We start from the raw sequence: 27,556 nt of genomic DNA on the forward strand, positions 1-27,556 counted from the left end.
TAAATGTTTTCACAAACACACACACACGTACCATGGCTCCCGCCGGTAGTCGATGGATAGTTACAGCCGTCGAACAACTCACGCGCTATGTCGGAACAGCTTGTGTCAGTTCTGCATCTGCTTTCGAAGTTGCTACATTCATTCTTCAAGCCACAATCCTGCGTCATGGCACCCCTCGTGTCCTTCTGAGCGACCGCGGAAAGACAATCTCTTTCAGAACTGGTAGGCGAGGTGATCAGAGCCTCTGGCACAACTCATAAAACTACTTCAGGTTACCATCCTCAGACCGACGGCCTGACTGAGCAGTTTCATCGTACGTTCTCTGACATGATAGCCGCCTATATTCAACCAGATCACAGAAATGGGGGCGCAATTTCGCTATTCGTCACCTTCGCGTGTAACACTGCCGTTCAACGCACAACCGGTTACTCGCCATTCTACCTTGTTTGTGGTCGTTCGCCCAGTTCCTTTCTTCTCTGCCCCTGTCAGTCCATCTCCACCTTCCTGAGAAGAGTATGTTTCCCGCCTTCACCATTGTCACCAGCGTGCCCACTTCAACACCGAAGCCAGACAACAGGACCGCAAGGATCATTATGACGCATCTTATGGCGTAGTTTTCTACTACCATGGCGATGAAGTGCTGCTATGGACACCAATTCACACTCCTGGGTTGTTTGAGAAGTTTCAGCCCCGCTTTGTTGGCCCTTATATGGTCCTAGAAACGACTTCTCCCGGTAATTATTGTGTGACACCTATTGTTCCCTCAACTGACCGCTGTTGCCGCTCTACCGAAGTGGTCTACGTTTCTCGTATGAAGCCCTTCACGCAGCGTTCTCCGTACATTTAGGCTGCGGCCAGGACAGTAGCTCTCGCGCGGGGGAAATAAGTGTAAGCATTTATTGTGCACTTCGTCGTCTGTATATTATCATCATGTGTGTGCCCTTCTTCATTGTGCGGGTAGATGCATCATCATAGTGGACTGTGCCGAGGGTTTTTCGCCGCGCCTCTCAGGCTCAATAAAGGTCGGCTTTTACTGTGACGTCACACCAGTAAAAGTTTTCTATGTTACATTTTGATCTCCCATGCTTCTTTGGTGATGCTGGATCTGTTTGGGTCTGAACTATGCTTTCTATTGTGCTGAAGTTATCCCTAACGGTGTCTGCAATGTGCCGCAGCGCATCGTCTCTTCGAAGATGTTACGGTTTTCACCCCTTAGAACCGTCTGCAAGTCTTTAGTTGGAGCTCCGAGTGCTCTTACATGATTTCGGATTCTTATTGGGCCAGCTTTCTCTCTTTTTCAGATGCTGTGTACCGAACGTTCCCTAGTGCAATTAATTTTTTTTTTTTGCACGAGCTCACTCACCACCAGTTTTTTTTCTCGGCATTTTTTTCACCTGAGGAGCACTTCTTGTTCGTGTTGTCCTAACTTTTGTGGCTCCTCCTTGATCCCTAGACGCCTGCTTACGCTCTCCTATAGGTTGCTTTACTTCCTTGTTTCACCAATTACGCGGTTTACTCTTTCCAATCCAAGTTTCTTTTTCTTGTCTCTCTTATTTTATTCTGCATAACGTCCACTAGTTCCTTATATTCACAGACTGTTGTTGCAAGTGCCTTCATTTGCTTCTGTATGCATTACAGCGTAACCTGTTATGGGCTCATTCGAATAGCCATTTCAATTGGCGATGGTGTCTGCCACCACTGCCTCCACCGCCGGTGTCCCGTGTCCGTAGCAGCTCTCGCTGGGAATAATAAAAAAAAAACAGTTCCCACCGGAAACAAACCGGGGGCCCGCTGCGTGCCAGTTAGCTACTCTACCACTGAGCTACGCCAGCGCTTGCCGGCATGCAGCGGAAAAAATAGCGCGCGAATAGACACGCGATATGACACGCGCGCTACATAGCGTCGATATGTGCACATATTGCATTGCATTTGCGTATTATTACACCAGGTACAACGCTATGTAGCATATGCACGCTATGTAGCATATGCACAGGTAGCGGTACGATGCAGCTAAATAAGGTTTGAGCAAGAAAAAAGATGTTCAAGGAAACGTATAGCAAGAATGAGTGAAACAAAAATATTTATTGCGTAGGGTACGCAATAAATGTTTTTTTTTACAACCTTAACCACAATGTGGCAGCTAAGGTTCACCGAATACGAAACTTTACATCCTTGGCTTGCGTTCTGCGGCGCCAAAAGCCCGATTTTGAGTTGTGTGGCCGCGCAGAAAGAAGTGTAGCCCGAGTGCAAATTGAGTGACGATAGCGGTTGGCGTTGGGTATTTGTGGCCAAGAGGTTTCGTGAAAGCAAGCGCGCCGTTTGTCGATGTGCCGCACTATCATTCAGGTAACCGGACGTGGTGCACGTGCGAAATAGATTTAGGATGTCACATGCACGGCGTTCGCCCATTAATCGACGCAGATGTGCCAATAGCGCGCCAAATGGAGCGCTAAAATATACAACGAAACTGATGAGCTACACGCTGAGCAGACTGTACGACCTCATTCATTCAGCGCGGCTTGCCTTCCTGACTGCCCCATGAAATGAGCGCCAGTTCAAATCATCTTTAGCTGGTCCGCATGTACGCAAACGCGTAACAATTTTATAATAGAAAACATTCGTAAGACATTGTATAGCACAAGACGGTTTTGATTTTCTTGTGGCCTAGTTGCATTAGGCTACAAAACACACCTACACTCTAACGACGACAACGGTGAAACGGTTTACTTCGGCTTGGATTGCAGGGCTAAGCGCTGGCCAACATATGCTGTGTGTGTCTGTGTGGTTGCCACTGAACACGCACATCCTGCTACATCTGGCAACTTCATTTAAAATTAGTTTTTGGGCCAGGTTGGTGCAGCTCGATGGTTTGGCGCAAGATGGCGCAACACTTCCATATCTGTGTACCTGATTAAATCAGACTGGCTAGGCTACGACGATGGAACGGTTTAATTAGGCTTGGATTGCAGGGCTACGCGCTATATAGCCAACACCTGCTGTGTACTGTGATGGTACTATGTCATCGCGTTGCAAAGTGTATGCCAATAAATTATCATCATTAGCATCGTATCGTGCCACTTGCCTTGCGATGTGAGATGCGTGCCCTGTATCTGTACGTGCGCCCTTTCGATTCAGTTGTACATGATTACACCGGGTGGCACGCCATGTAGCAGTGGCATAGGTAGCGGTACACGGCAGAGAAGTCTTCAGCAAGAAAAAGAATATTATGGAGACGCATAAATAGTGCTGCAATGAAAAAACACGTATGGCATACCTGATCAATTCAAGCAGTCCAGGTGACCGTCAGCATTCCGTTTCAAGGAATGCTGTTAAGGAAATACTATTAAACCATCATTAACATCACATCGCGCCAATTGACACGCGGTGTGACATGGGCACCGCGTAGCGTCGATACGTGCAAACTTTGCATTGTTGCATTGCAGTTCCGTTATACTCCACCATATGTCCCAACATGTAGCAGTTGCATGCCGCACGCAGCTGGACCTGGTTAATGAAAGCAGGCTATGTGACTATTTCACACCGCCTCGTTTCGAAGGGGATGCCAGTAAATCGTCATTATCATCATCAACAACAGCTGCAGCGTCCCGTGCCACGGGATGTGACATGTGCTCCACGTAGCCTGGATACCTGTGTTTACTCTTAGGTGCACGGCATGGCGCCTCCTCACATGGCACGAACCGATGCTGAAGCGAAAAAGCTGAAAAAAGCGCGTACACGTTGGGCGTTCGCACTATGATGGTTCTTTAAGGCGTTATCACCTTATTTAGTCGGCGTAATATATAACTGTTCGAGTTGGAATGGTGTTTTGAAGCACGACAGAAGGCACGAAAACGTAGAAGAACGCCGTGCTGTGTGCTTACTTCATGTTTCACAAATACTACAACACAAGATATTAAATTAGTGACAGCTGTACACTCGATGTAGCCGAAGACGTTGATAAAGTAAGAGGACAGTGATACATCAGAAAGCATCGCATTGCAGCATGCCTCGTAATTCGGAGCGCACTTCAGCAGGAGTCTTTCTGGCGGCCTCCAATTAAGACAATATACAGGCAGCTCCACAATATAAGCGTCACGCGTTGGCCCAAAAAACAATTCCACCACCACTAATGTCAAGTTTTCAGGACACTTTCTCTCATACTCCGCCGGCAAAGCTGCGCACCTTATGTAGCATAAATGTTTCATGTCCAGCTCTTGTGTCTCCCACGAACTGTCACATATGTGCATCCTCCAGAAATTTTATGTTATGCACCTGTGCGACTTGCAACGTGGATTTTATAGTAAGAGAAGAGAGAGAGAAAAATAGAAAACCGGAAAGGCAGGGAGGCTAACCAGACGCACGTCCGGTTTGCTACCCTGCACTGGGGCAAGGGGAATGGGGACGAAGAGAGACAGAGCACAGTTTCGCGCACATTTGAGGCTCGCACCAAGTCTACACACAGTTGCCAATACCTGTCGACTTGAGGAATTTCAGCAACGCTCTCGTGGCTTTCTGTGCCATCGACGCGTACGGCCATGGTCCAAGGATCTTCATTTCCGAATAGTAAGAACAGCAATAGTAAGACATTGTAATAATAAGAAAACACTGCGTGTACGTGTTCCCGGCCTCTGCTTCCTGTAGACAGAAGTGTCCGGTATCCAAGCCTGCAAAACTTCTCGAGTAGTACTCGACGCCACCTCGGAAGCTACCGATTTACGCGCTGCAGCACTGTTGCAGAGGAAGCAATGTAACAGCAATTTTATTTGCACAGAAAGGTTTCATCTAGCACACTGGAACACGATTATAGGTGATATTTGGTAATATGTGTTCTTTAAATGCTATCGAACTTGAATATGTCGAAAACTATTGCACCCTGAAGCGCAACTATTAAACTTGGCCTCCTTGCTTGGGAAGGCGACTTTATCTCTTGCTAATAAGAGCACCAACAATTGCCGTTTTTATACTGGCAGACGACTCCCCACCTATGGGAAGGTGATGAGCTTGTAGCTAAGTGTAACGCGTAATTCTGTCTGTTTCCTCAAAATAACAAGTCCGAAGATGCGCTCGCTGCCCCCAGAAAATAGGTGGCTTCCAGAAGCAGTTCGCGTTTTGTCACTGAAGCTTCGGTCACAAATTGAAGCGATCGATGATGATGTCACAGAAGCCTGCGGGCAGCGGGCCCCATCCGCGACTCACGATGCCTCGCAGCAGGGCGACGATCTGAGCGTCGTCCAGGACGCCCCAGGAACCCGGGCCATTGAGAAACTGCTCCATCGTCATGGTCAAGAATCGTATCTTGGGAAAGAAGGAACGCACAAGCGTCTTAAGTTCTAGCGGTCTGTCCGTCTGCAGGCTCCGCAAACACTGCTCCTGGGCCCAGCCGAAAACGGCACAGGCAACGCTGTGTTCGGGAACCTTCCTGATTTTATCCACGATGTACCGGACGGTTTCCTCGAGAGCCACGTTGAATGCTTTGGAGGCGAGTACGGCCGGAGCTTTGTCTGAATTCAAAATCGCTGCCACGGCGCCATCCATGTCGGGATAGTTGTTCCGCATGTAGTAATCTATGAACGAGCACAGACGTTCGGCACTGAGGTTCTTCGTAATGTAGGCAGTGCATGCTTCCTCGAGCTGCTCCACAAGGTATTTCTTTGCGGCGAACCTGGTGCGTAAAGCGTCATCGATGCTCGCCATCTTCATCTTACCAGAGTAGAGAAACCTGAATGGTAAGAAAATAACCAGCGTGAGAGCGATCAACCCACTTGTAGTGTTAAAGCAAATGTCTCTTTGCAAACTATTCCGCGTTCGCTGTCGCAGATTTCTGCCTCGCCGAGCAGTGCTCGGAGGACGGTCCCCGTATAAGCCGCTTCAAAAAGAAAGAAATTAATGTAGAAGGAAAGAAACGAATAAATAGAATGGAAGAAAGAAAAATGAGTGGCATTCTGAGGTGGAAAGAAGGACAACGTTTTCAGATGTTTAGGGATCTCTTGGGTATGGGCGACAAGAGAGGTGTTGGGGTGGTGCGAAGCTGGGCGTCACGTCACGTGATGTGAGCCTGGCCTCGCAGTTCATTAGCCCAGAAAGCAGTTGGAGCGCTTTTTCACCACCTGAAGGCAATAAACTTGAGTGCCCGACTACAGACATCCTACACCTAACTTAGTGCATGTGAAAGTGCGGTATAGACTCATGTTTTCTCTCCCTCTTTCACTCCCCATTCCCCTCCTCACGTGTAGGGTAGCAAACTGGACTTAGCCTGGTTAACGTCCCTGCCTTTACGTCTTCCCTTTTGTCTCTTAAAGTCGCTGCTCTGACTGCTGATGTCGGGGTGCGCAGGCACGCAATTATGTTTTGTATTTTGCGCACTATAGGTAAAGAAATGCAATTGTCCATGCAACATATTTACTGCATGTGTGGTTCACAAGAGGGGAGAAACCTGCAACTGCTTTACTGCAAGAACGCTTACCTGAGCAAGAGCTCAAAACCGTCGGGGTGTATGTCGGTGATGGTTACTTGGCTTTTCTCTGCAATGTCTCCATAGAACATAGCGCGGAACACTTCGTTTCGCATGGCCAGGAACTGCTTGTGCACACGGAACCGCTTCACGATGACCTGATTCTGATCCCCGGATTTCACCACGAATTCGAAGTCAGCCAGCTCCCCGCTGTCCAGAAATGATTCGACGTTTACCTGGGTGCAAGAAGAAGTTGCGTAGAAAAGACACTTTAACGCTTATGTTCTTGTGATTTTCGGTTCGGCTTTTGATCACGCGCGCTGTTAGAGCTCCGTGGAAGTGTAAGCTAGCCGTCAAACCACTGCAGCCCTCATCGAGTCCACATTTCACACATCTCCCCTGTAAGCTAAGTAGGGGACGTATGAGCGAGGATCCTGCCACTAGCTAGGAGAGAGAACTCAATCTTGCGACGTATACGGTCCTGGCATGATGGCTCCTGCCCCACCACAGGTAAATGTCTAGCCTCTGTATTTTTGTAACAGAGAACGGTCTAAGAGAAATTCTGCAAGGCTGACAAAAAAAAAAGCTAATACACGCACAGGGCTGCACACTACTCGAAATACGCGCTGCTGCCTGTACGAAGGCTTTCGAGATACCAGTCCAGGGCGAGTGGAAGAACGAATATTTTGTTGCACCTTTGAGAAGTTCGGACACACTGCGAATACTTACATTTGCAAGTAAGCCACCGCAGCAGCGCTGGTCATTAAACTGAATACAATCCCGCAAAGCCGTGTGTGATAAATTATGAATAATGATATGCCGTCTCTCAGCTAACTAATGAGTAAGCTAACTAATGATGTACTCTTACGTATGCATTGAAAGATTGCAGAAAGTGGCGTCCACATCAGCATATCTGCCTGAATCACAAGGCGCCTTTACACAGTCATTTATTACCTACAGAATGAGGCTGTCATTGTCGCATAGCGTATTCACTCATGTAACCAGCATATCCAAAAGTGGATGTAGCTTACAGAGCTTCCACCACTGCCATAAATTGAGCTTCAACTTTTGTGGTTTGTGCGGCAAACAAATGAGTCTAACAGGCATAGCTTAAACTTCGCTACGTGAAAAAGAAGTACGATTGCAAGCAGCTACCTGTGAAATCGAGACATACGTGCGAGCCAGAGGGCTGCAACGCGCGTCAGAGAAATCGGAGATTATACCGAGTCTGGAAAGGCAAAGGGAATCGTAACGTCCCGACGGACCCTGCCCTTAAATTGGAAATCAGACTTGGCAAGGATGCAATACCTGAGAAGACCACAATCCGGGTACTAGGCATGTGGCTACAATCAAATCAACACTGCCGACATGGGCTTAAAACCTCATCAAGACTGCAACGCAACAAGGATAACGGGTAGCCACGAAAAGGACGGGAATGAAGGAATCAGACACCCTTCGCCTAATCAGAAGTCTGGTGGTTAGCCGCTTCATTTACAGCTTGCCGTATTACCAGCTAACGGAAACAGAGAGGGATGCGATCAATTCGCGCTTAAGGAAAGCCTACAAGATCGCCCTACAAATTCCGCAGTGCGCCCCAACTAAAAACGCATGTCTGTAGGGCTTCATAATACATTCGAAGAACTGGCAGAAGCTCAACAGATAACTCAAAGAAACAGACTCGCACAAACGACCGCGGGTAGGAAACTCCTTGGCGGACTCGGGTATCACGAGCTCCTTGAAAAACACAACCAAACGAAGCCTATCCTCACAATAATCAGAAACCGCATCAAAGTGGCGCCAATACCCAGAAATATGAACCCAACTCTACATGCAGGCAGAAGAGAAGCCAGAGCTGCATACATTGAAAAAACGCACGGCGACAAACCAAACTCCCGCTTCGTGGACGCGGCAAGATACCCAGGCAGGCAGAAAAGAACGGTAGCTGCTGTCACTGACTACAGGGGCAGAGAAATCATTAGCGCCTCCACTCACACCACTATCGTGAAAGCAGAAGAAATCGCAATAGCCCTTGCTATCAAAGCGACGGAACCAAACCAACAACAAATAACCATCCTATCAGACTCTCAAGCGGCATGCAGAAGCTACCTCAGGGGACGAGTATGCACCGCAGCCTATAGGATTATACAAGATATAAAACCCCGAGCTAGATTTCACCTTTTATGGGTACCCGGTCATGAGGAAATCAGGGGAAACGAAGAGGCTGACAGAGTAGCTCGTGCGCATGCTACGCACCACGGGTCTCACAGGACGCCTCTGACGACCCGATCCCGACTGACCAGAACTACTCTGGAATTTTAAACTATCACAGAGGAAATAGAATGAAGCTACCACTCCCAGATAAGAATCTCAGTAAGGAAGAACAGGTTATATGGAGAAAGCTGCAAACCTATACATATACCAACCTGCACATTCTCCATCAAATTCATCCCGAAAGACATACGGACATATGCCCATGGTGCGGAGCCACGCCATCCTTAGACCACATCTCATGGGCATGCACGGAATATCCACAAAAGACAAACACAGAAATTACGGAGCATACACAATAGGAGGCGGCGCTGTCCAGTTCAAAGGAAGAGGTCCAAAGGGCCATCATCCGACAAGCAAGACGGCGCGCGGAAGCCAGTGGGGCCCTTGTCTAGGGGCTCCACCCATTGAGCGTTTTATTCTTCAATAAAGTTGTTCTTCTTCTTCTTCGCAAATGGATAGGCTGCGTTTTATACCATTGCATTTATTGGAGGGCTTCCAACGGGCAGCTATTGCTTAAAACACTGGATATGAGCCTGCATGATAAGAAGCTGAGGTTCCTACAAGCATCGATCTTAAAGAGACCTAAATGTTCTACGAAGTCGCTAGAAGCTGCAGGAAATTCCAAATGAAATTTACGTGCCGAAGACACGAGTTTTAATCGCACTTTCTGTTTCTTCCGCTCCCCCATTCCACTGCCCTCGTGTAGAGTAACAAACTGGACAAAGTATGCGTAACCTCCCTGCCTTTCCTCATTTCCCTTTCTCTCAACGTAGGTACACAAGAACACCCCTCCTCGTACTTTCGAGGCATGAGCCCTGTGCCTGCGGAGAGCTTGAATCAGCCGTGAATGCAAGGCTAAGCCGGATGAACCGAAAAAAAAATATTGACAAATTGTGCAACACTTCAGATAGATACACTGGGTGACGCCTTCACGACGTTGCCGACAGCCTCAAGCCATCTGCCAGTATCGCTAAGCATGGTTTCGTGATTTGGAAGTTTGCGCATCAAGCTCTCTTCATGTTCCTTTTCTTTGTATTGTCCGTTTCCCGTCCTGCGCAATAAGCATCGGTCCTTAATAACGACAAGAAGAGGCAGTACTATTTGCCTTAGACGACCAGAAGGCATGTGAAAAGCGAACGCATGCCTCTGCTTAGCATCATGTGCACGAGAAAATTTGGTACTACAGGCATTGTCGCTTTGAATAGCGAGGTGATGTCTCCGACGTAGTGAAAGCCTATGGTTTTCTGGAAAGGGGAGACCACCCCAAAGACAACATTTGAAGCATCCCTGAATAAGGATGTTTATTCTGTCTCTCTCAAGCTGTCGGCAACTAACGACTATACTTATAGGCGTAGTCGCTACCACAACGCAAAACCTCTACAAGGTCAGCACTACAAAAAAAGAACGAGCCATTCCCTCAGGAACATACTTTGATGTTACAGTGGCCGACTGCACCTATAAGCTTTCGACAGAACGTGTCGGTGAGCTAATACAAAAAGACAACACTTTCAGCAGCGTTAAAATAAAGTAGCTTGATAGAACAGCTGCATGACCTGAAAATTGCAGATCGCGGCATGGTGTGCGTACAGTGTGAGAGTTTTCATCCTGTAAAATGTCTACCACAAGGTTACTGTGTGTGAATCCGAGAGCTGCCCAACTGGGTGTGTGGAATCTTGCTCAGCCTCGGCACACAGGCACTGTAGCGATGAAGGTCGATTCGAGAATTTTCCTTCACTGGCCTAATCTTCTCAACGACATGAAGGAGATTACTCAAAACTATTCACCACGTTGTGCCCCCACAAATGCGTCATGAAAGACAGCGCAGTCGTGGCAGACTACACCCAGAGGCTTCCCCGCAACCACTGAAGTCTACCTGTTCCAATTAGTTATCGACTCATTCGCCAAATGAATCGAATGGCGACAGAAGCAAGGTATTCTATATTGTCACGTGCTACAGAAGGTCCTTATAACAAGTACTACACGACCAAAGAGAAAGCACTTGCTGAGATGGTCTAATCAAAAACAACAACTCCTTTCCTTGCCTGAATGCTCGCTCGCACTCGCCGCGCCTGGTAACCTGGTGGCATTTTCCTTCATGAAAAAAAATAATAGGCGGGCATCGTCCTGATTCTTGTGCAAAAGGACGTAGGTGAGGAGAAAAGGGGCAACGAACAGAAAGTATGCACGGGGAGGGGGGGGGGGGCAGCGTTCAAGCGTTCAAGCGTTCGGTCAAATCGTTGGTCTGCGGATGATATGCAGTGGACTTGCGATAGCTTGTGTAGCTTAGCTTGAATACGTCGTAAAACAGTTGGGCCGTGAAAGCTCTGCCTCTGTCAGTGATCGCGCACGACCGGGCGCCATGCCGAAGAACGATCAGATCTACAAAAAACAGGGCAACGTCGGCAGCTGTAGCGCGTCGTAGAGTCCTTGTCTTGGCGTATCACGTTGAGTATGCGGCTGCTACGATCCACTTGTTCCCGGTGGATGACAATGGAAAGGGCCCGAGTAAGTCCATTCCTATTTGATGGAATGCTGTTCTTGGTGGCGCGATCGGTTGCAGCAGCCCCGCGCACTTCAGTGGCAGGGATTGTGGCAAGACCATACTACAGCGAGGCGCTCTTTCTCCGAGGTGGAGTGTAGTTTATCTCTGCGCGTGAAAGAGTGCGTCTGGCGTAAGCTATCACGCGCTGTGTACCCTCTTGGTGTTGGGCCAGGATGGCGCCAAGACCCACGTTGCTGGCGTCGGTATGGACTTCAGTATCAGCGTCCTCGTCAAAGTGAGCAAGAACTTGTGGTGTCTGCAAACGCTCCCGTAGCTCTGTGAAATTAAGAAGAACCCTTTTCATAAGCCTCCAGGTTTCTGCCCCATACGTGAGTACTGGTAAGACACGGCTGTTATACACTTTTCTCTTGAGAGATAATGGCAACCTGCTGTTCATGACATGAGAATGCCTGCCAAACGCGTCAATATGAACCTGCCGAACCAATACCTGCTACGTCAATATGAACTATTTATTTCGAAGTACTTTCACGTGTTCTTGGGCCGTCTTTGCGCAAATAGTTTTCCAAACTATCTTAGTTATGTCTTGTGCTTCTCTATAATACAACCTAATCATCTTTATGTGTTGTAAATTTAATGCAGCCAAATATAAGAAGTCTAATTTCACAACAATGCATGAAGACACAAGAACCTATTGCAGAAAATTCAAGGTAGCTGTCGCACTCTTCAACACCAATATCTACACTCTAGTTGACCGAGTCTTAAAATCAAGACTTCCGCATCAGCTTCCCCGTCGCCATGAAACATTTATCAACATCGTTTGAACCCCACATTCCCCAATAGCTACCTATGCCGCCTTATACTGACCACCAAAGCATACTGTCAACACTGGTGCTTTGAAAACATGGAATACGTTTTGTTGAAAATTCCAAGTTATAGCGACGAGAGAACTAGTTATTTCACTAGAACAAATCGTGCTTCCCAAGAAGAACTAGATCACGGAAGCATACCATACACTGTTTGGCTCCTTCAAACTAATCTCAGGCTTTAAATATATGCATTGTTTATATTCCTTCAAATTCCAGCCCGTTTACATCAACGACATCGCCTTTGTCTCACCTGCACATACTATAATCATATACTTACTAGCCTTTTGTTTATTGCTTTCGCGCCCTTATTTTCCTAGTGTCTTACAGTCACCGATACCCATCCCTATGCAGAGTAGCATGCATCCTCTACACATAGACCGGCTTAATTCTCTGCAATTAAATGAAAAACTTTCTCTAGCTCTCTTCAAGGTGGCTTCGCACCACGCTTCCTTAGATTTTATGGCTGGCTTGGCATGTCTCCGCTCTCGCTCCTTCGTACTCCACAAGTGTGGTTTACAAATCAAACGAAACTTGGCTTGTTAGCATACCTGCCCAACATGTGGTATAAAGGTTATATACAGAGATAAGGTGAATCAGAAAGGCTAACCAACGTTTCGATAGGAGCACCTATCTTCGTCAAAGGCGGCCTCGCCATCCTCGGCAGGTTAGTTTTAACGGTTTAGTGGAGTGACGTGACGTGCCGTCGTTGTTGGTAGCTGTAGAGGATAAAAGAAAACAAGTGCTGTTCTTTGACGCCACCAGTGGTGGTTTCTAAGACGAGGGAACAAGAGCGGTAGGGTCGGAAAGCGGCAGAAAAAAAGATAGAGAAAAACATAGGGGGTAGGGTTTTGGGGGGAGTGTTGGGGGAGCCTACGACACCTCTGAAAGCTCCTTAACCTCTCTCTTCCCCAACATCGCAACCCCCTATGTCCTTGTTTTTCTTCCGCGTTCCCACTCTCCCGCTCTTGCCACCTCGTCTTAGAAACCACACCTAGCGACGTCAAACGACAACGCTAATTTTATTTCGGTTTCTCTCTTTACAGCCAGCCGCCCTCGACAGCGACCGCACGTGACGACACTCCACTAAGCCGTTAAAACTAACCTGCCGACGATGACGAGGCCGCCTTTGACGAAGGTAGGTCCCCCTGTCGAAACGTTGGCCAGCGTTACTAAGGCATCTTGTCCCTGTTTATGATCTTTGTACAAAGAATGCTATTCCATCTGTCAGCCCCCATTTCGATTTTGGACTCTCCAACATGTCAACATTCTAATTCGTAAAGCTCTTACAGACACGAGTGTGGCTGTAGAGGGTGGAGCTATCACACGCAATTTTTCCATAGCTTTAGACTGAGCACTCGTCTTCATTGGGATTTACATGCTCAATTTATTAACCATAATTTGGTTTTACACGTCGCGAACAAGAAGCAGCAAATCTGGAACATCGCGAACTGACAACCAACAGGTTTTTTTTTAGGTCACAGTGGGGATGTTTTCAGCGAACTGATGATACCGATGTTGCGTGCTTCAAGAACTGTATAGAATAAACCCACTCGAAGCGATTGCCTCTCTCTGCGGTGGGTGGCGTATGGCCTTGCCACAAGATGGCCACGCAAGCACATGAGCATTTCTTTTTATAGAAGCGCTTTTTTCAACCTTGTGCCGCTCCAGCTCTAGACATCTTGAATGCTACTCACGAAAATGTTGTTTTTCGTAAAGCTTGGCGCAACACACGTAAAATCTAATAACCAGCAAAAATTTGTTAACTATACGAGAAATACCCGAGAGTTGGCAGGCATATTTCAGTATTCCTACGACATCTGCATGAAAACATCCGCAGCCACATAAATTCCAAGAGGCAGTACGCGGATACGCAAGAGTAACTCACAGGACACAGCTTGGGCACGTCTGCTGTTCTTGCTTCTTGTGGTACTCCGTCTGAAAAACCATAGAGTTTTGTACAATAATTACTAGATGGAACTCTGGCACTAGTGTCTACGGGAGCTGCAATTTGGGCGGTTCTGCCAGCATAGGAATTATGGGAAGTACATGGTTTTGCCTAAACTTCGTCCTTCTGGCTTCTAATGGCTCTGCGACTTTGTAGCTTCATCATTTGCAACAAAGTGCTCTGTAGCATACAATTAAACAAACGTTATTAAAATTGTTTGACGGCAATATTCAAACACAGAAGCTCTAGCAGAGCAGCCCAATATTGAAGCCATCACGCCACTGACGCTTTATTTTCTGTATTGCTTGTTTTGTACTACTACATCGAACAACAGATAGCAGCTGGGAAAACAAGATAAAATAGTACGTTTTTAACACCAAGTATCAGCCTTACTGGGCTGACTATTTTAGAATTCTTTGAGCACGTCTTGCTCTTGGCCTCCGCTGTAGGCATAGGGCCCTGTACATTGGAGCAGGGAGAACCATATCGCATACATCTTTCTGCAATTTTTTACGCTTCACTGAAAACAAGCATTGATTGGAAAAATCTAACGGATAAGAACCGTACACTTGAGATAACGTTTTCAAGAAAACCACAAACAGGACCGAACATTTTCTCTGTACAAACTACATAGTAGCCAGGTAACGCGCTCCTTAGCCTCACTTCGCACACCATATGCAAGAAAGGATCACTTAAATTACAGAAAAGGAACAACCGGTTAATGACCTGTCGTATAAAGAGCTGCGTCATTCCGAAACCTCCGTCTTTAGCTCGTCTGAACAAATTCGTGCCACTGCATCGTTCCCATTTCGAAGCCCACTCAAATACTGTGAAGACTCGGTGCAGATTCTCTATATTTACCCTTGAGCAATACAATACCTGCATTACATACTAGAGTTTTGCGACAAAAATTAGATTGCAAACTGTAGCTCTTGCAAACATTGACAGATGCGGGGGACATCTGTCAATCTGCGGGGGGCATCTGCGGGGGGCATCTGCGGGGGGCATCTGCCCCCCTTTCCACCTGTTCCTTTTTATCTGTGTTTCTCTTGTTTGATTTTGCCAATACTCATCGTTATTTTTGTAATATTTCAGCGGGACGCCTAGTTATTTACCGGATGGCGTCAGCCAGTCAACGTTGGCAAAAGTGACCAGGGCCGAAGGTTACTGTTCGTGCCAGAAACCAATTCACTTTCCCCAGTTTACCCGGCTTCCAGTTACCTTACGGAAACCGTTCTTTATTGCGATAGCTACAGCTACACTTTTTTGATCTGTACAAGAAGCTGCGACGTCATCGACATAAGCCAGAATTTTAACTTCCGATGCTTGTAATCTGAAGCTGTGAATGCTGCTGTTTTTATGATCACCAGGCACATTGTTTCTATATGCAGGGCAGTAGAGCAGTTAGATATATCGCACGAGGGAGGAGGGGGGGGGGGGGCTCACATTGCAGCTCGCCCTCCTCATAGAAATTATCGAGGGATAAATTACATGAATAAAAACTGCAATGTCATTGCCAAAGGTGCAGTAAACGAATTCTTGAACGCTACGCACTGTGAAGACTAGTAAAATATGTATTCTTTCATAAAAGGATATACTCGTATGTCTCAAAAATTGTGGCCGAAATATTTGCTGTCACTGCTTCTATGTTTTTGTCTATTTAATAAGTAAACGAAATATAACATGAACTTTAGAACTACGCCAGTTCGAAACCAGCAAAGGAGCGCATGCCGTTGATATGAAAAATGCAAAGGCCATGAAATTAGCAAGTTGAGGATAAATCTCATAATGAAACTTCGTCATTCAAGAACCTAGTTTACATTTTTGTACACATGCAACGGCCAGGAAAAAATCTCAATGACGCTGCCTTTTGTTCCGATGTATTGCGCAGGATAAGCTGTCACCGGTCGTGTATTGTGAATAATTGCACCGAAATTATAGTCGCAACAGAAACACATATAGAAAGCAGGAGTCCTGCAAAATATACGCGGTCGAGTCAAATGAAAGTGAGCCAACCCGAATATATGACAAACGGGGTACTTTGTTTAAAACAAGTCTCCATGAGCATTTAGACATTTGTCCCATTGACTAACGAGTCGCGTGATTCCCGCCTGATAAATGTTCTTGGGTTGCGGCTTCAAAAAGTGTGTAAATGACTCTTTCACGTTATTGTCCGTCACGAATATGGTTCCCATGAGCTGTTTCTTCAATTTCCCCAAAACGTGCAAGTCGCAAGGCGACAGATCTCGGCTGTATGGCGGATGTTGCAGCGTTTCGCACTTGAACTTTGCCAGTTTTATGTTAACCAGATGAAGGACGTGTGACGGGCATTGTGGTGGAGCAAGATGATCCCATTCGTCAATTTTCCGCGTTGTTTGTTCTTGAATGCGACACGCAGCCGATCCGGCGTTTCACAACATTGGAAACGGTTCATAGTCTCTCCAGGGTTAGCAAATTCGATCAGTCATGGCCCCTAACGATCGAAAAAAAGTCAAGCAAAATGTTCCCGGCGGAAATGACGGCCTTTACTTTCTTTGGGGGTAGTGAATTCGAATCGTTCCACTGTAAGCTTTGCCGTTGTGTTTCAGGCTCGTAGTAGAGGCCCCATGATTCATCCCCGGTCGAAATTACAGACTAGAAGTCGTCACCCTCATTGCGATACCGGATCAGGTGAGTCAAGGCAGCGCTGAACTTCTCAGTCTTTTGGAGGTGGTTCAGAATCTCGGGCATCCATCGCACACACAAAAGCCGATAACCAAGATGTTCATGAATTATGGTGTGAACCGAACTGTGACTGATGTTCGCATCCTCTGCCAGTTCATGGATGCTTATCCTCAGTTCTTCTCTAATCAGCTCATCAACCTTTGCAATTGTGTTCGGGGTGATTACACGGTGGCATTTGGCCCAGTCTGGGATCGTCTTTGCAACTTTCACGTACTTTGAACCATTTGCTCCAACGCTTGACAGCGGCCAATGAAATGCAATGTTCAACGTGCACAACAGCCATATGGAGACTAATTTCTTTTTGGGAAACACCTCCAGCAGTCAAAAACCACCCAACATCACGCTGTTCGACTTTTGGAGTGTGCATCACGTCACGCAACCATTTTGAACCCTGTGCATGGGAGCATTAAATAACATTTATCCTCACACCTGCGTGTCACTTTTGTAAATGAGAGATGCCTGTGTGCTACGAGCATGTGTCGCAGATAATGAACCGGACCATTATTGCGCGGGGTTGGTTCGCTCCCTTTCAGTTGACGCCCTCGTGTAATAGAAAAGCGAAGATACAATGGAATATACAAATGCGAATATGCAGCTTGATAAAGAGCAAAAAAGTGTCAATGGAAACAAAGTTCACTGCACGTATACACAAATACTCGCAACAAGATATTTAAATATACTGTACTGAAGGCACTCGGCAGTAGGCATGGTGCTAGTGAATGAGAAGAAGACGACGAGGAGTGCTTGTTACTCCGTTTCGATACAGTACCGACCTGTTAAAGCCTACCGCTGCAACCTAGAACTAGTGCTGCTAGGCGAACACCCCCGTTGCATTTGGTGGAGGTGCTGGGTTTCTCTTCAATATCCTGGAACTCCGCAGTCGGACGCTACCACCAGCTGTTGCAATGGATGAACCGGGGCCGTCCTAGGCTGCTGCTCTCATGCCCCCGGCCATCGTCTGCTCTGGCGTTATGCGCCAGCGCGACCCGGCTATATTTAGTGGCACAGACGACCACGACGTGGAAGACGTGCTCGCCGAATATGACCGTGTAAGCGCCTATAGTAAGTGTGACGACCGCGCCAAGCTCACAAATGTCATATTTTACTTAAATGACGTTTACGTCGAACATTTCGAGGCCTCATTCTGAACCTGCGAACGAAATTGAACTGTCCGCAGACGGCGTCACCGTACGCAGGACCGGAGCCACCGTTTCTATTATTAGACAGTTTTAGTTTAGCGTACGCAACTATAGCGTACGCTATACGCTATAAAATAGCGTACGCTAAGCGGCGCACGTCTTCCACAATTTTAATTGGCCGACGATATCTTCGAATCTCTGAGGCCATATTCCGTCGTTGCGGCTATTTCGCGCATGTAGCGATAGGTGGCGCTGACATCTCAAACGTTTCTTTCGTTAGGCTTCGGCTCATTCGAAACGAGAAGCGATCTCGAAGACACCATGAAGTTATCCATAATACTCTGTCGTCGAAGCGGCCTGAGACTAAGCGAAAGCCATTTACACAGTCATTTGCTACGAACGAAGTGCATTTTACAAAAGCAACGCCAACTTCAATTCGAAGCGGGCAGCCGGGATCGCCGCCATGTTTCCCGCAAACTCCGCAAACCCCGCAAAAACGCTAACGCTAACTCGTTTGCGTTGCGTACGCCCGCTATACCCGCTATTTCGTTTAGCGTTCAGCGCATGCGCAGTGACGACCCGCTATTTTTTAGCGTACACAATGGAATAGCGTACGCTATACTAAAACTGTCTATTAGTGCGCAGCTCTGCCGCAATTTGAACAAAGTGACCATTCCCATTACCTCTCTTTCTCTGCGTATGGAAACCTCCCATCGCACTCAGCCTTCAACGTCGTGCACAGCACGGGTTGTCATTCAAAGCGTTACGCATGTTATCGAATTTGTCGTCCTACGTCGTTCCTCGCACGACGTTATTCTTGGATGGAATTTCCTGTCTGTCAATCGAGCTTTTATCGACTGCGCTCGTTGCGAACTTACGTAATCAGTGCCGTGTTTTGACCCTGACAACCATTATTCTCCTAAAGTTTTTACCGCCTCTGACATCCATATCGCACCTTTCTCCGCCGCTCTGGTTCCTGTGTTATGTAGCTCTGCTGCGACCTTATCTGTTCTGTTTACGCCGTCGGCCACTTGCGCGCCGCAGGAACTTTCTGCTTCCGTTTGCTGTCGTCACGTTTTGCGAAGGTTCTGCTGCCCTTTACGTGTGCAATCCGTCCGCCTGCCCATCATCCCTACTGCGCGGCGAACGCCTGAGTACCGCTGAAGCTTTCGATAGCGTTCTCCCGGCCACCATGTTTGGTGATAAGGCATCACTTCCGATTTGTGCCGTAACTCCTCCCGCCGCGACCGATGCCCCTGTAGACGTCTTCGCTCGTTCCGTCGACGCACTCACACCTGCGCAGCACACCGAAATCATCAAGCTCCTCCAGCGTTTTCGTGCCTCATTTCGTGCCTAAGAATACCTGGCTCCGGACAGGCCGCCATTGGAATATGAACCCGACAACGTTTAACGCTAGAACGTTATCTAGTCAGGCGAGTCTAGCAGTGCTATTGAAGGAATTAGAGGGTAGTAAATGGGATATAATAGGGCTCAGTGAAGTTAGGAGGCCAAAAGAAGCATATACAGTGCTAAAAAGCGGCCACGTCCTGTGCTACCGGGGCTTAGCGGAGAGACGAGAACTAGGAGTTGGATTCCTGATTAATAAGAATATAGCTGGTAACATACAGGAATTCTATAGCATTAACGAGAGGGTGGCAGGCCTTGTGAAACTTAATAAGAGGCACAAAATGAAGGTTGTACAGGTCTACGCCCCTACATCCAGTCATGATGACCAAGAAGTCGAAAGCTTCTATGAAGACGCGGAATCGGCGATGGGTAGAGTGAAAACAAAATACACAGTACTGATGGGCGACTTCAATGCCAAGGTAGGCAAGAAGCAGGCTGGAGACAAAGCAGTGGGGGAATATGGCATAGGCACTAGGAATAGCAGGAGAGAGTTATTAGTAGAGTTTGCGGAACAGAATAATATGCGGATAATGAATACCTTCTTCCGCAAGCGGGATAGCCGAAAGTGGACGTGGAGGAGCCCGAACGGCGAAACTACAAATGAAATAGACTTCATACTCTGCGCTAACCCTGACATCATACAAGATGCGGACGTGCTCAGCAAGGTGCGCTGCAGTGATCATAGGATGGTAAGAAACCGAATTAGCCTAGACCTGGGGAGGGAACGGAAGAAACTGGTACATAAGAAGGCGATCAATGAGTTAGCGGTAAGAGGGAAAATGAGGAATTCCAGATCGAGCTAAAGAACATGTACTCGGCTTTAACTCAGGAAGAGGACCTTAGTGTTGAAGCAATGAACGACAATCTTGTGCGCATCATTAAGGAGTGTGCAATGGAAGTCGGTGGTAACTCCGTTAGACAGGCTACCAGTAAGCTATCGCAGGAGACGAAAGATCTGATCAAGAAACTCCAATATACGAAAGGCTCTAACCCTACAACTAGAATAGAACTGTCAGAAATTTCGAAGTTTATGAACAAGCGTAAGACAGCTGACATAAGGAAGCATAATATGGATAGAATTGAAGATGCTATCAGGAACGGAGGAAGCCTAAAAGCAGTGAAGAAGAAACTAGGAATTAGCAAGAATCAGATGTATGCGTTAAGAGACAAAGCCGGCAATATCATCACTAATATGGATGAAATAGTTCAAGTGGCTGATGAGTTCTATATAGATTTATGCAGGACCAGTGGCACCCACGACGATAATGGAAGAGAGAATAGTCTAGAGGAACTCGAAATCCTACAGGTAACGCCGGAAGAAGTAAAGAAAGCCTTGGGAGCTATGCAAAGGGGGAAGGCAGCTGGGGAGGATCAGGTAACAGCAGATTTGCTGAAGGATGGTGGGCAGATTGTTCTAGAGAAACTGACCACCCTGTATATGCAATGCCTCATGACCTCGAGCGTACCGGAATCTTGGAAGAACGCTAACACAATCCTAATCCATAAGAAAGGGGACGCTAAAGACTTGAAAAATTATAGACCGATCAGCTTACTGTCCGTTGCCTACAAACTATTTACTAAGGTAATCGCAAATAGAATCCGAAACACCTTAGATTTCTGTCAAGCAAAAGACCAGGCAGGATTCAGAAAAGGCTACTCAACAATAGACCATATTCACACTATCAATCAGGTGATAGAGAAATGCGCGGAATATAACCAACCCTTATATATAGATTTCATTGATTACGAGAAAATGTTTGATTTTGTCGAAACCTCAGCAGTGATGGAGGCATTACGGAATAAAGGGGTAGACTAGCAGTATGTAAAAATACTGAAAGACATCTATAGCGGCTCCAGAGCCACAGTAGTCCTCCATAGAGAAAGCAACAAAATCCCAATAAAGAAAGGCGTTAGGCGGGGAGATACGATCTCTCCAATGCTATTCACAGCGTGTTTACAGGAGGTATTCAGAGACCTGGATTGGGAAGAATTGGAGATAAAAGTTATTGGAGAATACCTTAGTAACTTGCGATTCGCTGATGATATTGCCTTGCGTAGTAACTCAGGGGACCAATTGCAATGCATGCTCACTGACCTGGAGAGGCAAAGCAGAAGGGTGGGTCTAAAAATAAACTGCGGAAAACTAATGTTTAACAGTCTCGGAAGAGAACAGCAGTTTACGATACGTAGCGAGGCACTGGAAGTAGTAAGGGAATCCATCTACTTAGGGCAGGTAGTGACGGCGGATCCGGATCATGAGACGGAAATAATCAGAAGAATAAGAATGGGCTGGGGTGCGTTTGGCAGGCATTGTCAGATCATGAACAGCAAGTTGCCATTATCCCTCAAGAGAAAAGTGTATAATAGCTGTGTCTTACCAGTACTCACCTACGGGGCAGAAACCTGGAGGCTTACGAAAAGCGTTCTACTTAAATTGAGGACGACGCAACGAGATATGGAAAGAAGAAGGGTGGGTGTAAAGTTAAGGGATAAGAAAAGAGCAGATTGGGTGAGGGAACAAACGCGAGTTAATGACATTTTAGTTGAAATCAAGAAAAAGAAATGGGCACGGGCAGGACATGTAATGAGGAGGAAAGATAACCGATGGTCATTAAGGGTTACGGACTGGATTCCAAGGGAAGGGAAGCGTAGCAGGGGGCGGCAGACAGTTAGGTTGGCGGATGAGATTAAGAAGTTTGCAGGGACGACATAGCCACAATTAGTACATGACCGGGGTAGTTGGTGAAGTATGGGAGAGGCCTTTGCCCTGCAGTAGCGGTAACCAGGCTTAAGATGATGATGATGAACCATCATTGGGCCGGGCGTCCGCAGTCGTTCACCGTATCGACACCGGCCAACTAACACCAATGCGCCAGCGTCCGTATCGTGTATCGGCCGCTGAACGCCGTGTCATCGATCAGCACGTTGACGACATGCTGGAGCGTCGCAGCATCCAGCCCTCTAACAGTCCCTGGGCATCTCCGGTTGTCGTTGCGAAAAAAAAAAAAAAGATGGCTCCATTCGGTTCTGCGTCGACTATCGCCGCCTTAACCGAATAACGCGCAAAGATGTCGATCCTCTGCCGCGCATCGGCGATGCCTTGGACAGTCTGCAGGGGCGGAATTCTTTTGCTCGCTGGATCTATGCTCCGGGTACTGGCAAGTGCCAATGGCAGAGGCCGATCGCCAAAAGACAGCCTTTGTAACCCCTGACGGGCTATATTTTTATTTATTTTTATTTATTTAGTACATACTGCAGACCCTTTTCAGGGTCCAAGCAGGACAGGCATATATTCTTAAAACTCAAAAAATACAGAACACAATGAAAAGAAATATACATAAAAAATAAGGAGACAAATATTGCAAACTATTAAGATGTCATAATATGGTTCCAATCGGATATTGTCCGCGGAAAAAAGGAATATTTAAAACAGTCAGTTTTCGCAAAATACGGTGTCAATGAGTGAATGTGATGATGTCGGGTATAACGTGTGGTTAGAGGGGATATGTACTGTGAAGGATCCAAAGCAAACTTATGGTTAAGTAAAGAATAAAGAAATTCAAGGCGATATTTTCCTCTTCGCGTTTCAAGTGTTTCAATATTGTTAGCCGCCATGAGGTCAGTGGGGGAGTCGGTGATTTTAAATTTGGAATAGATAAACCTAACAGCTTTTCTTTGAACCCTTTCTAATTTATCTATGTTAAGTTTAGTGAATGGGTCCCAAACAACCGAAGCATACTCGAGCTTTGGCCTGATGTAAGTGTTATACGTTAGAAGTTTTATGTGAGAAGGTGAATTTCTTAGTTTATGCCTCAGAAAACACAGCTTTTTAAATGCAGAGGAGCATATGTTATCTATATGTGAGTTCCAGGAAAGACGGCTTGTGATTGTTACACCTAGATATTTGTAGCTATTAACCTGCTTTAGTGTTGATGATCCGAGTGTATACACGTGGTTAATTGGGTTCTTTTTATGTGTTATTTGCATCGAAACTGTTTTTTCAGTGTTAAGAACCATGGAAAACTCGCTGCACCAATCAAGAACATTTCGAAGACACTGGTCAAGTTCGTTTTGATCGTTAGTACACGTAATTTGACGGAAAACGACACAATCATCAGCAAACAAGCGAATATGAGTTCCTGGAGTAACCACATTAACAATATCATTTATGTAAATCTGAAAAAGCAAAGGCCCCAAGACGCTTCCTTGGGGCACCCCAGAGGTGACTGGGAGACAACTGGAGCTGCACCCATCGACTGAAACAAATTGCACTCTATTCGTGAGGTAATCTTGAATCCACGATATTAAAATGTCTGGAAGATTAATGTTTTTTAGTTTTTGAATCAGTTTTTCGTGGTGAACTTTATCAAATGCTTTGCTGAAATCCATAAATATGGTGTCTATTTGACCATTCATATCCAGTGTTTTAGCAAAGGTGTGTACTATTGTAACTAATTGTGTTATTGTAGAATAGCCCTTTCTAAACCCATGCTGAAAGTCGCTTAATATGGAGTGTTCTTCAAGAAATTTGTTAATATGTTTAGCAATAATATGTTCGAGCATTTTACAGCACGCGGAAGTTAAAGAAATAGGACGGTAATTTTGTAGTAATGTGCAGTCACCTTTTTTAAAGATGGGAACAACTCGAGCAGTCTTCCATTCAACCGGAAGTTTTGATGACAGCAGAGATTTTTTAAACAACACAAAAAGAAACTTCGCAATTATTTCGGCATAGCGTCGCAAAAATACATTGGGTAAATTATCAGGACCAGAAGAAGTTTTAGGTTTCAGTTCTAAAAGCAAAGCAAATACACCAGGGAGGCTAACAAAGTCAACCTCCGATACAGAAAAATTTGATGCGCTTTGTACAGTTTGTACACCTTCTTCAGAGAATACGCTGTGAAAAAAATAATTAAAATGGCGTGCAATGTCAATCGGATCAGTCAAAGTATCTCCCTCCGCTGTTATTTTTGAGATATGTTTCTTGCTGTCACTCAGGAAGTTCCAAAATTTACTTGGGTCATTTTTAACAAAACTGGGTAATGTTGTGTTAAAGTAGAAGTCTTTTGACTCACGAACCGCACGTTCAAGATTATTTTTAAGCGTTTCAATCTGACTTAACTGGTGGTTTTTTTTCTTAGATCTTTTTAGTTTTCGCTTCAGTTGAATAATCTTCCGCGTCATCCAAGGTGTGCGTTTGTGAACTTTTTTGCGTTTATTCGGAACAAAGGCATTTAGACAATATTGACACATTTCGACGAATCGCTCCCACAGCTTGCAGACATCGTCATTATCATCGAAGCTCGATAAACAAGTTTCCATATGATCAATCACTGCGGCATCATCAGCCCTAGAATAATCCTTGAAACAACGTACGTGACTGGCTTTTTTGTTGTGGTAAGGGGACTTAACTAAATCTATCGATACGCTTACGAGGTGATGGTCTGAAATGCCTGTTTCGACCGATACAGTATGCATAGAATATTGACGGCTAGCAAAAACTAAGTCTAGTATAGAGGAAGATGAACCTTGTACACGAGTAGGTTGATTTACAATTTGAGCTAAATCATGAGTAAGCATGACATCAAACAGAACGTCTGCATTGCTCCCAGACTTAGCACCGCCTTGTAAGCGGTACCAGCACACATCTGGCAGATTGAAGTCACCTATTAACAGTATTTTCTTATTTTGGAAATGAGACAGGTGATGTTGTAGCTTAATAAGATAGTCGGGTGCGGCATCTGTTGGCCTGTAGCAACCATACAGGATGAAAGAATGACCCCAGCAAGAAATTTTTATGCAAAGGCATTCAAGGTCAGGAACATCATATACAAGGTCGCATTCTACAGAGTCTTTTAAGAGAATGGCTACGCCACCACCCCTTGAGGTCCTGTCCTTGCGAACAACTTTATAATGAGGAGGAAATACCAGGTCATCTGCTAAGTCCTCATGTAACCAAGTTTCCGTCAGGACTGATATGTGTGGGTCGAACTCCAGCAGTTTAAGTTCAAGCGAGTCTTTCTTGTTTGCAACGCTGCGTGCGTTAATGTTAACTATTCTCAAGCTTTGTATACTAGATTGGCCCGTGTTACTATGGCAAGACAAGCTATCTGTCTTAGTGAAGAAAGAAGCTGAGGTAAATGAACCACTCACTTTATCGGTGAGCGGTTTCGCAACTGCGTACAACTTCGCGTCACGGGCCGACTTGCGCCGATCCCGTCGTTTTTTTGAACCCTCACTTTATCATTTTTTTCGCAGTCCCAAACGTAAGGAATATTATTGATATATAACTTATCAAACACCAAGGAAACCCTTTCTTTTTTATCTCGGTTCGGCTTCGCGCTATCCCATAGTTTCTTTCTTAGTTCACGAACGTTCTTTGAAAAGTCTTCGGCAATTGAATAATCTTTTCCCTTTAGTTTCTTTCCGTTCTTGAGTATCACAGTTTTATGCCTACTGTCTAAAAGCTTTAGGATTACAGGACGTGTTTTGTCAATTGCCGGTTTACCTAACCTATGTATCCGCTCAATAGGGATAGGGTCGAGTCCTAAAATATCATGAAAAATATCTTTGTTTACGGTTTCTTCAAGCGATTCATTTGTTTCCTCTTCAGTTTCTGGGATGCCATATATGATCAGATTTGACCTCCTACTATAATTTTCAAGATGCTCAAGCCTTGCTTCAAGCCTTTCAACCGTTGTACTCATACAACTAACCTGTTCTTGGCAGGACGTTACTCGGCTCTCAAGCCTGGACAGGGCATCTAATTTGTTCTCTATGTTCAGTAATCTGTTCTCTTTCATATCTTTTATGTCGACTGCAATATCATTAAGTTGTTGTAAAATTCGGGTCATGTCAGGGCCTGGGTTCGATTCAATGTCTCCGGCTAACAATAATAATTTCCTCAGACACAATGTGAAAACCTGTAGCAAGCAACAAAGCCGAGGGCACGGCAGCACCAACAGGAATAGGTCATTAGAACGAAAACATTTTCCATACTTTTTGCTCACCTGCACAAGGAAGACAAACGGATTAGTGCTCCGCATTCTGTCGATGCTGCCATGCCCAGTGGTTGCAAAACGAGCATGAATCCCATTTATAGCTTGAGTGCACTGTGATGCCCCCTGCAGTCCAGGTTCCTGGCAATCAGAACGTGTTGCCGAAGAATGATGATACGGATGCCAAGATTCCAATGCTGGTGGGCGTATTTCTTGATCGATGTCTTGATGCGTTGAAAGATGGACATGCGCAGAGAGGTTCAGCACGCTGATGTCCGGACAGCCAACGTTGAAACACCCAAGAAGGCCACACAGCTGCACAAGGAAGACAAACGGATTAGTGCTCCGCATTCTGTCGATGCTGCCATGCCCAGTGGTTGCAAAACGAGCATGAATCCCATTTATAGCTTGAGTGCACTGTGATGCCCCCTGCAGTCCAGGTTCCTGGCAATCAGAACGTGTTGCCGAAGAATGATGATACGGATGCCAAGATTCCAATGCTGGTGGGCGTATTTCTTGATCGATGTCTTGATGCGTTGAAAGATGGACATGCGCAGAGAGGTTCAGCACGCTGATGTCCGGACAGCCAACGTTGAAACACCCAAGAAGGCCACACAGCTGCACAAGGAAGACAAACGGATTAGTGCTCCGCATTCTGTCGATGCTGCCATGAGTTCACCGTCATGCATTCGGCCTCTGCAACGCGCCTGCCACTTTCGAGCGAATGATGGATAGCATTCTTCGAGGGCTGAAGTGGAAAACGTGACTCTGTTATTTGGATGACATTGTGGTTTTTTGCAGCGACTTTGCGTCGCACCTTAGCCGCCTCGAGCAAGTCCTTGCGTGTCTCTCCACTGCAAGACTGCACCTAAATTTGAAGAAATGCCACTTCGGCACTCGCACGCTTACTATTGTCGGCCATGTAGTTTCCAAAGACGGTATCCTCCCGGACCCCACGAAACTTAGCGACGTAACCGAGTTCCCTAAACCAACCACCATGAAAGAGCTTCGCAGTTTCACCGGCTTGTGCTCATATTTCCGGCGCTTCATCCGTAACTCTGCCTCCATCATAGCCCCCTTGACGCAGCTTCTCACCGGCAGTTCTGACCTATGAGCCTGGTCCCCGGCGTGCGACGACGCATTCCAAGAACTGCGACGCATTCTCACCTCTCCTCCAGTACTGCGACACTTCGATCCCTCTGCACCAACTGAGATCCATACGGACGCTAGCAGTGTCGGGCTCGGCGCTGTT

General features: G+C 46.2%; 1 protein-coding gene across 1 annotated transcript in view; it reads right to left on the reverse strand.

Moving 5' to 3' along the window:
* Positions 1-4,742: 4,742 nt before the first annotated feature.
* The window catches only part of LOC139047542 (BTB/POZ domain-containing protein 6-like), a 45,033-nt gene continuing 22,219 nt past the window's right edge, over positions 4,743-27,556 (reverse strand). Inside the window, exons 2-4 of the mRNA XM_070521368.1 lie at positions 13,977-14,026; positions 6,464-6,687; positions 4,743-5,719 (exon numbers count right to left, since the gene is read on the reverse strand). Coding sequence (XP_070377469.1) covers positions 5,128-5,719; positions 6,464-6,687; positions 13,977-14,026 — 866 coding nt within the window. The 3' untranslated portion in view covers positions 4,743-5,127. The remainder of the gene's footprint in view (positions 5,720-6,463; positions 6,688-13,976; positions 14,027-27,556) is intronic.

This window comes from Dermacentor albipictus, chromosome 7 (genome assembly GCF_038994185.2).
Source record: "Dermacentor albipictus isolate Rhodes 1998 colony chromosome 7, USDA_Dalb.pri_finalv2, whole genome shotgun sequence".
Lineage (NCBI taxonomy): Eukaryota > Metazoa > Arthropoda > Arachnida > Ixodida > Ixodidae > Dermacentor > Dermacentor albipictus.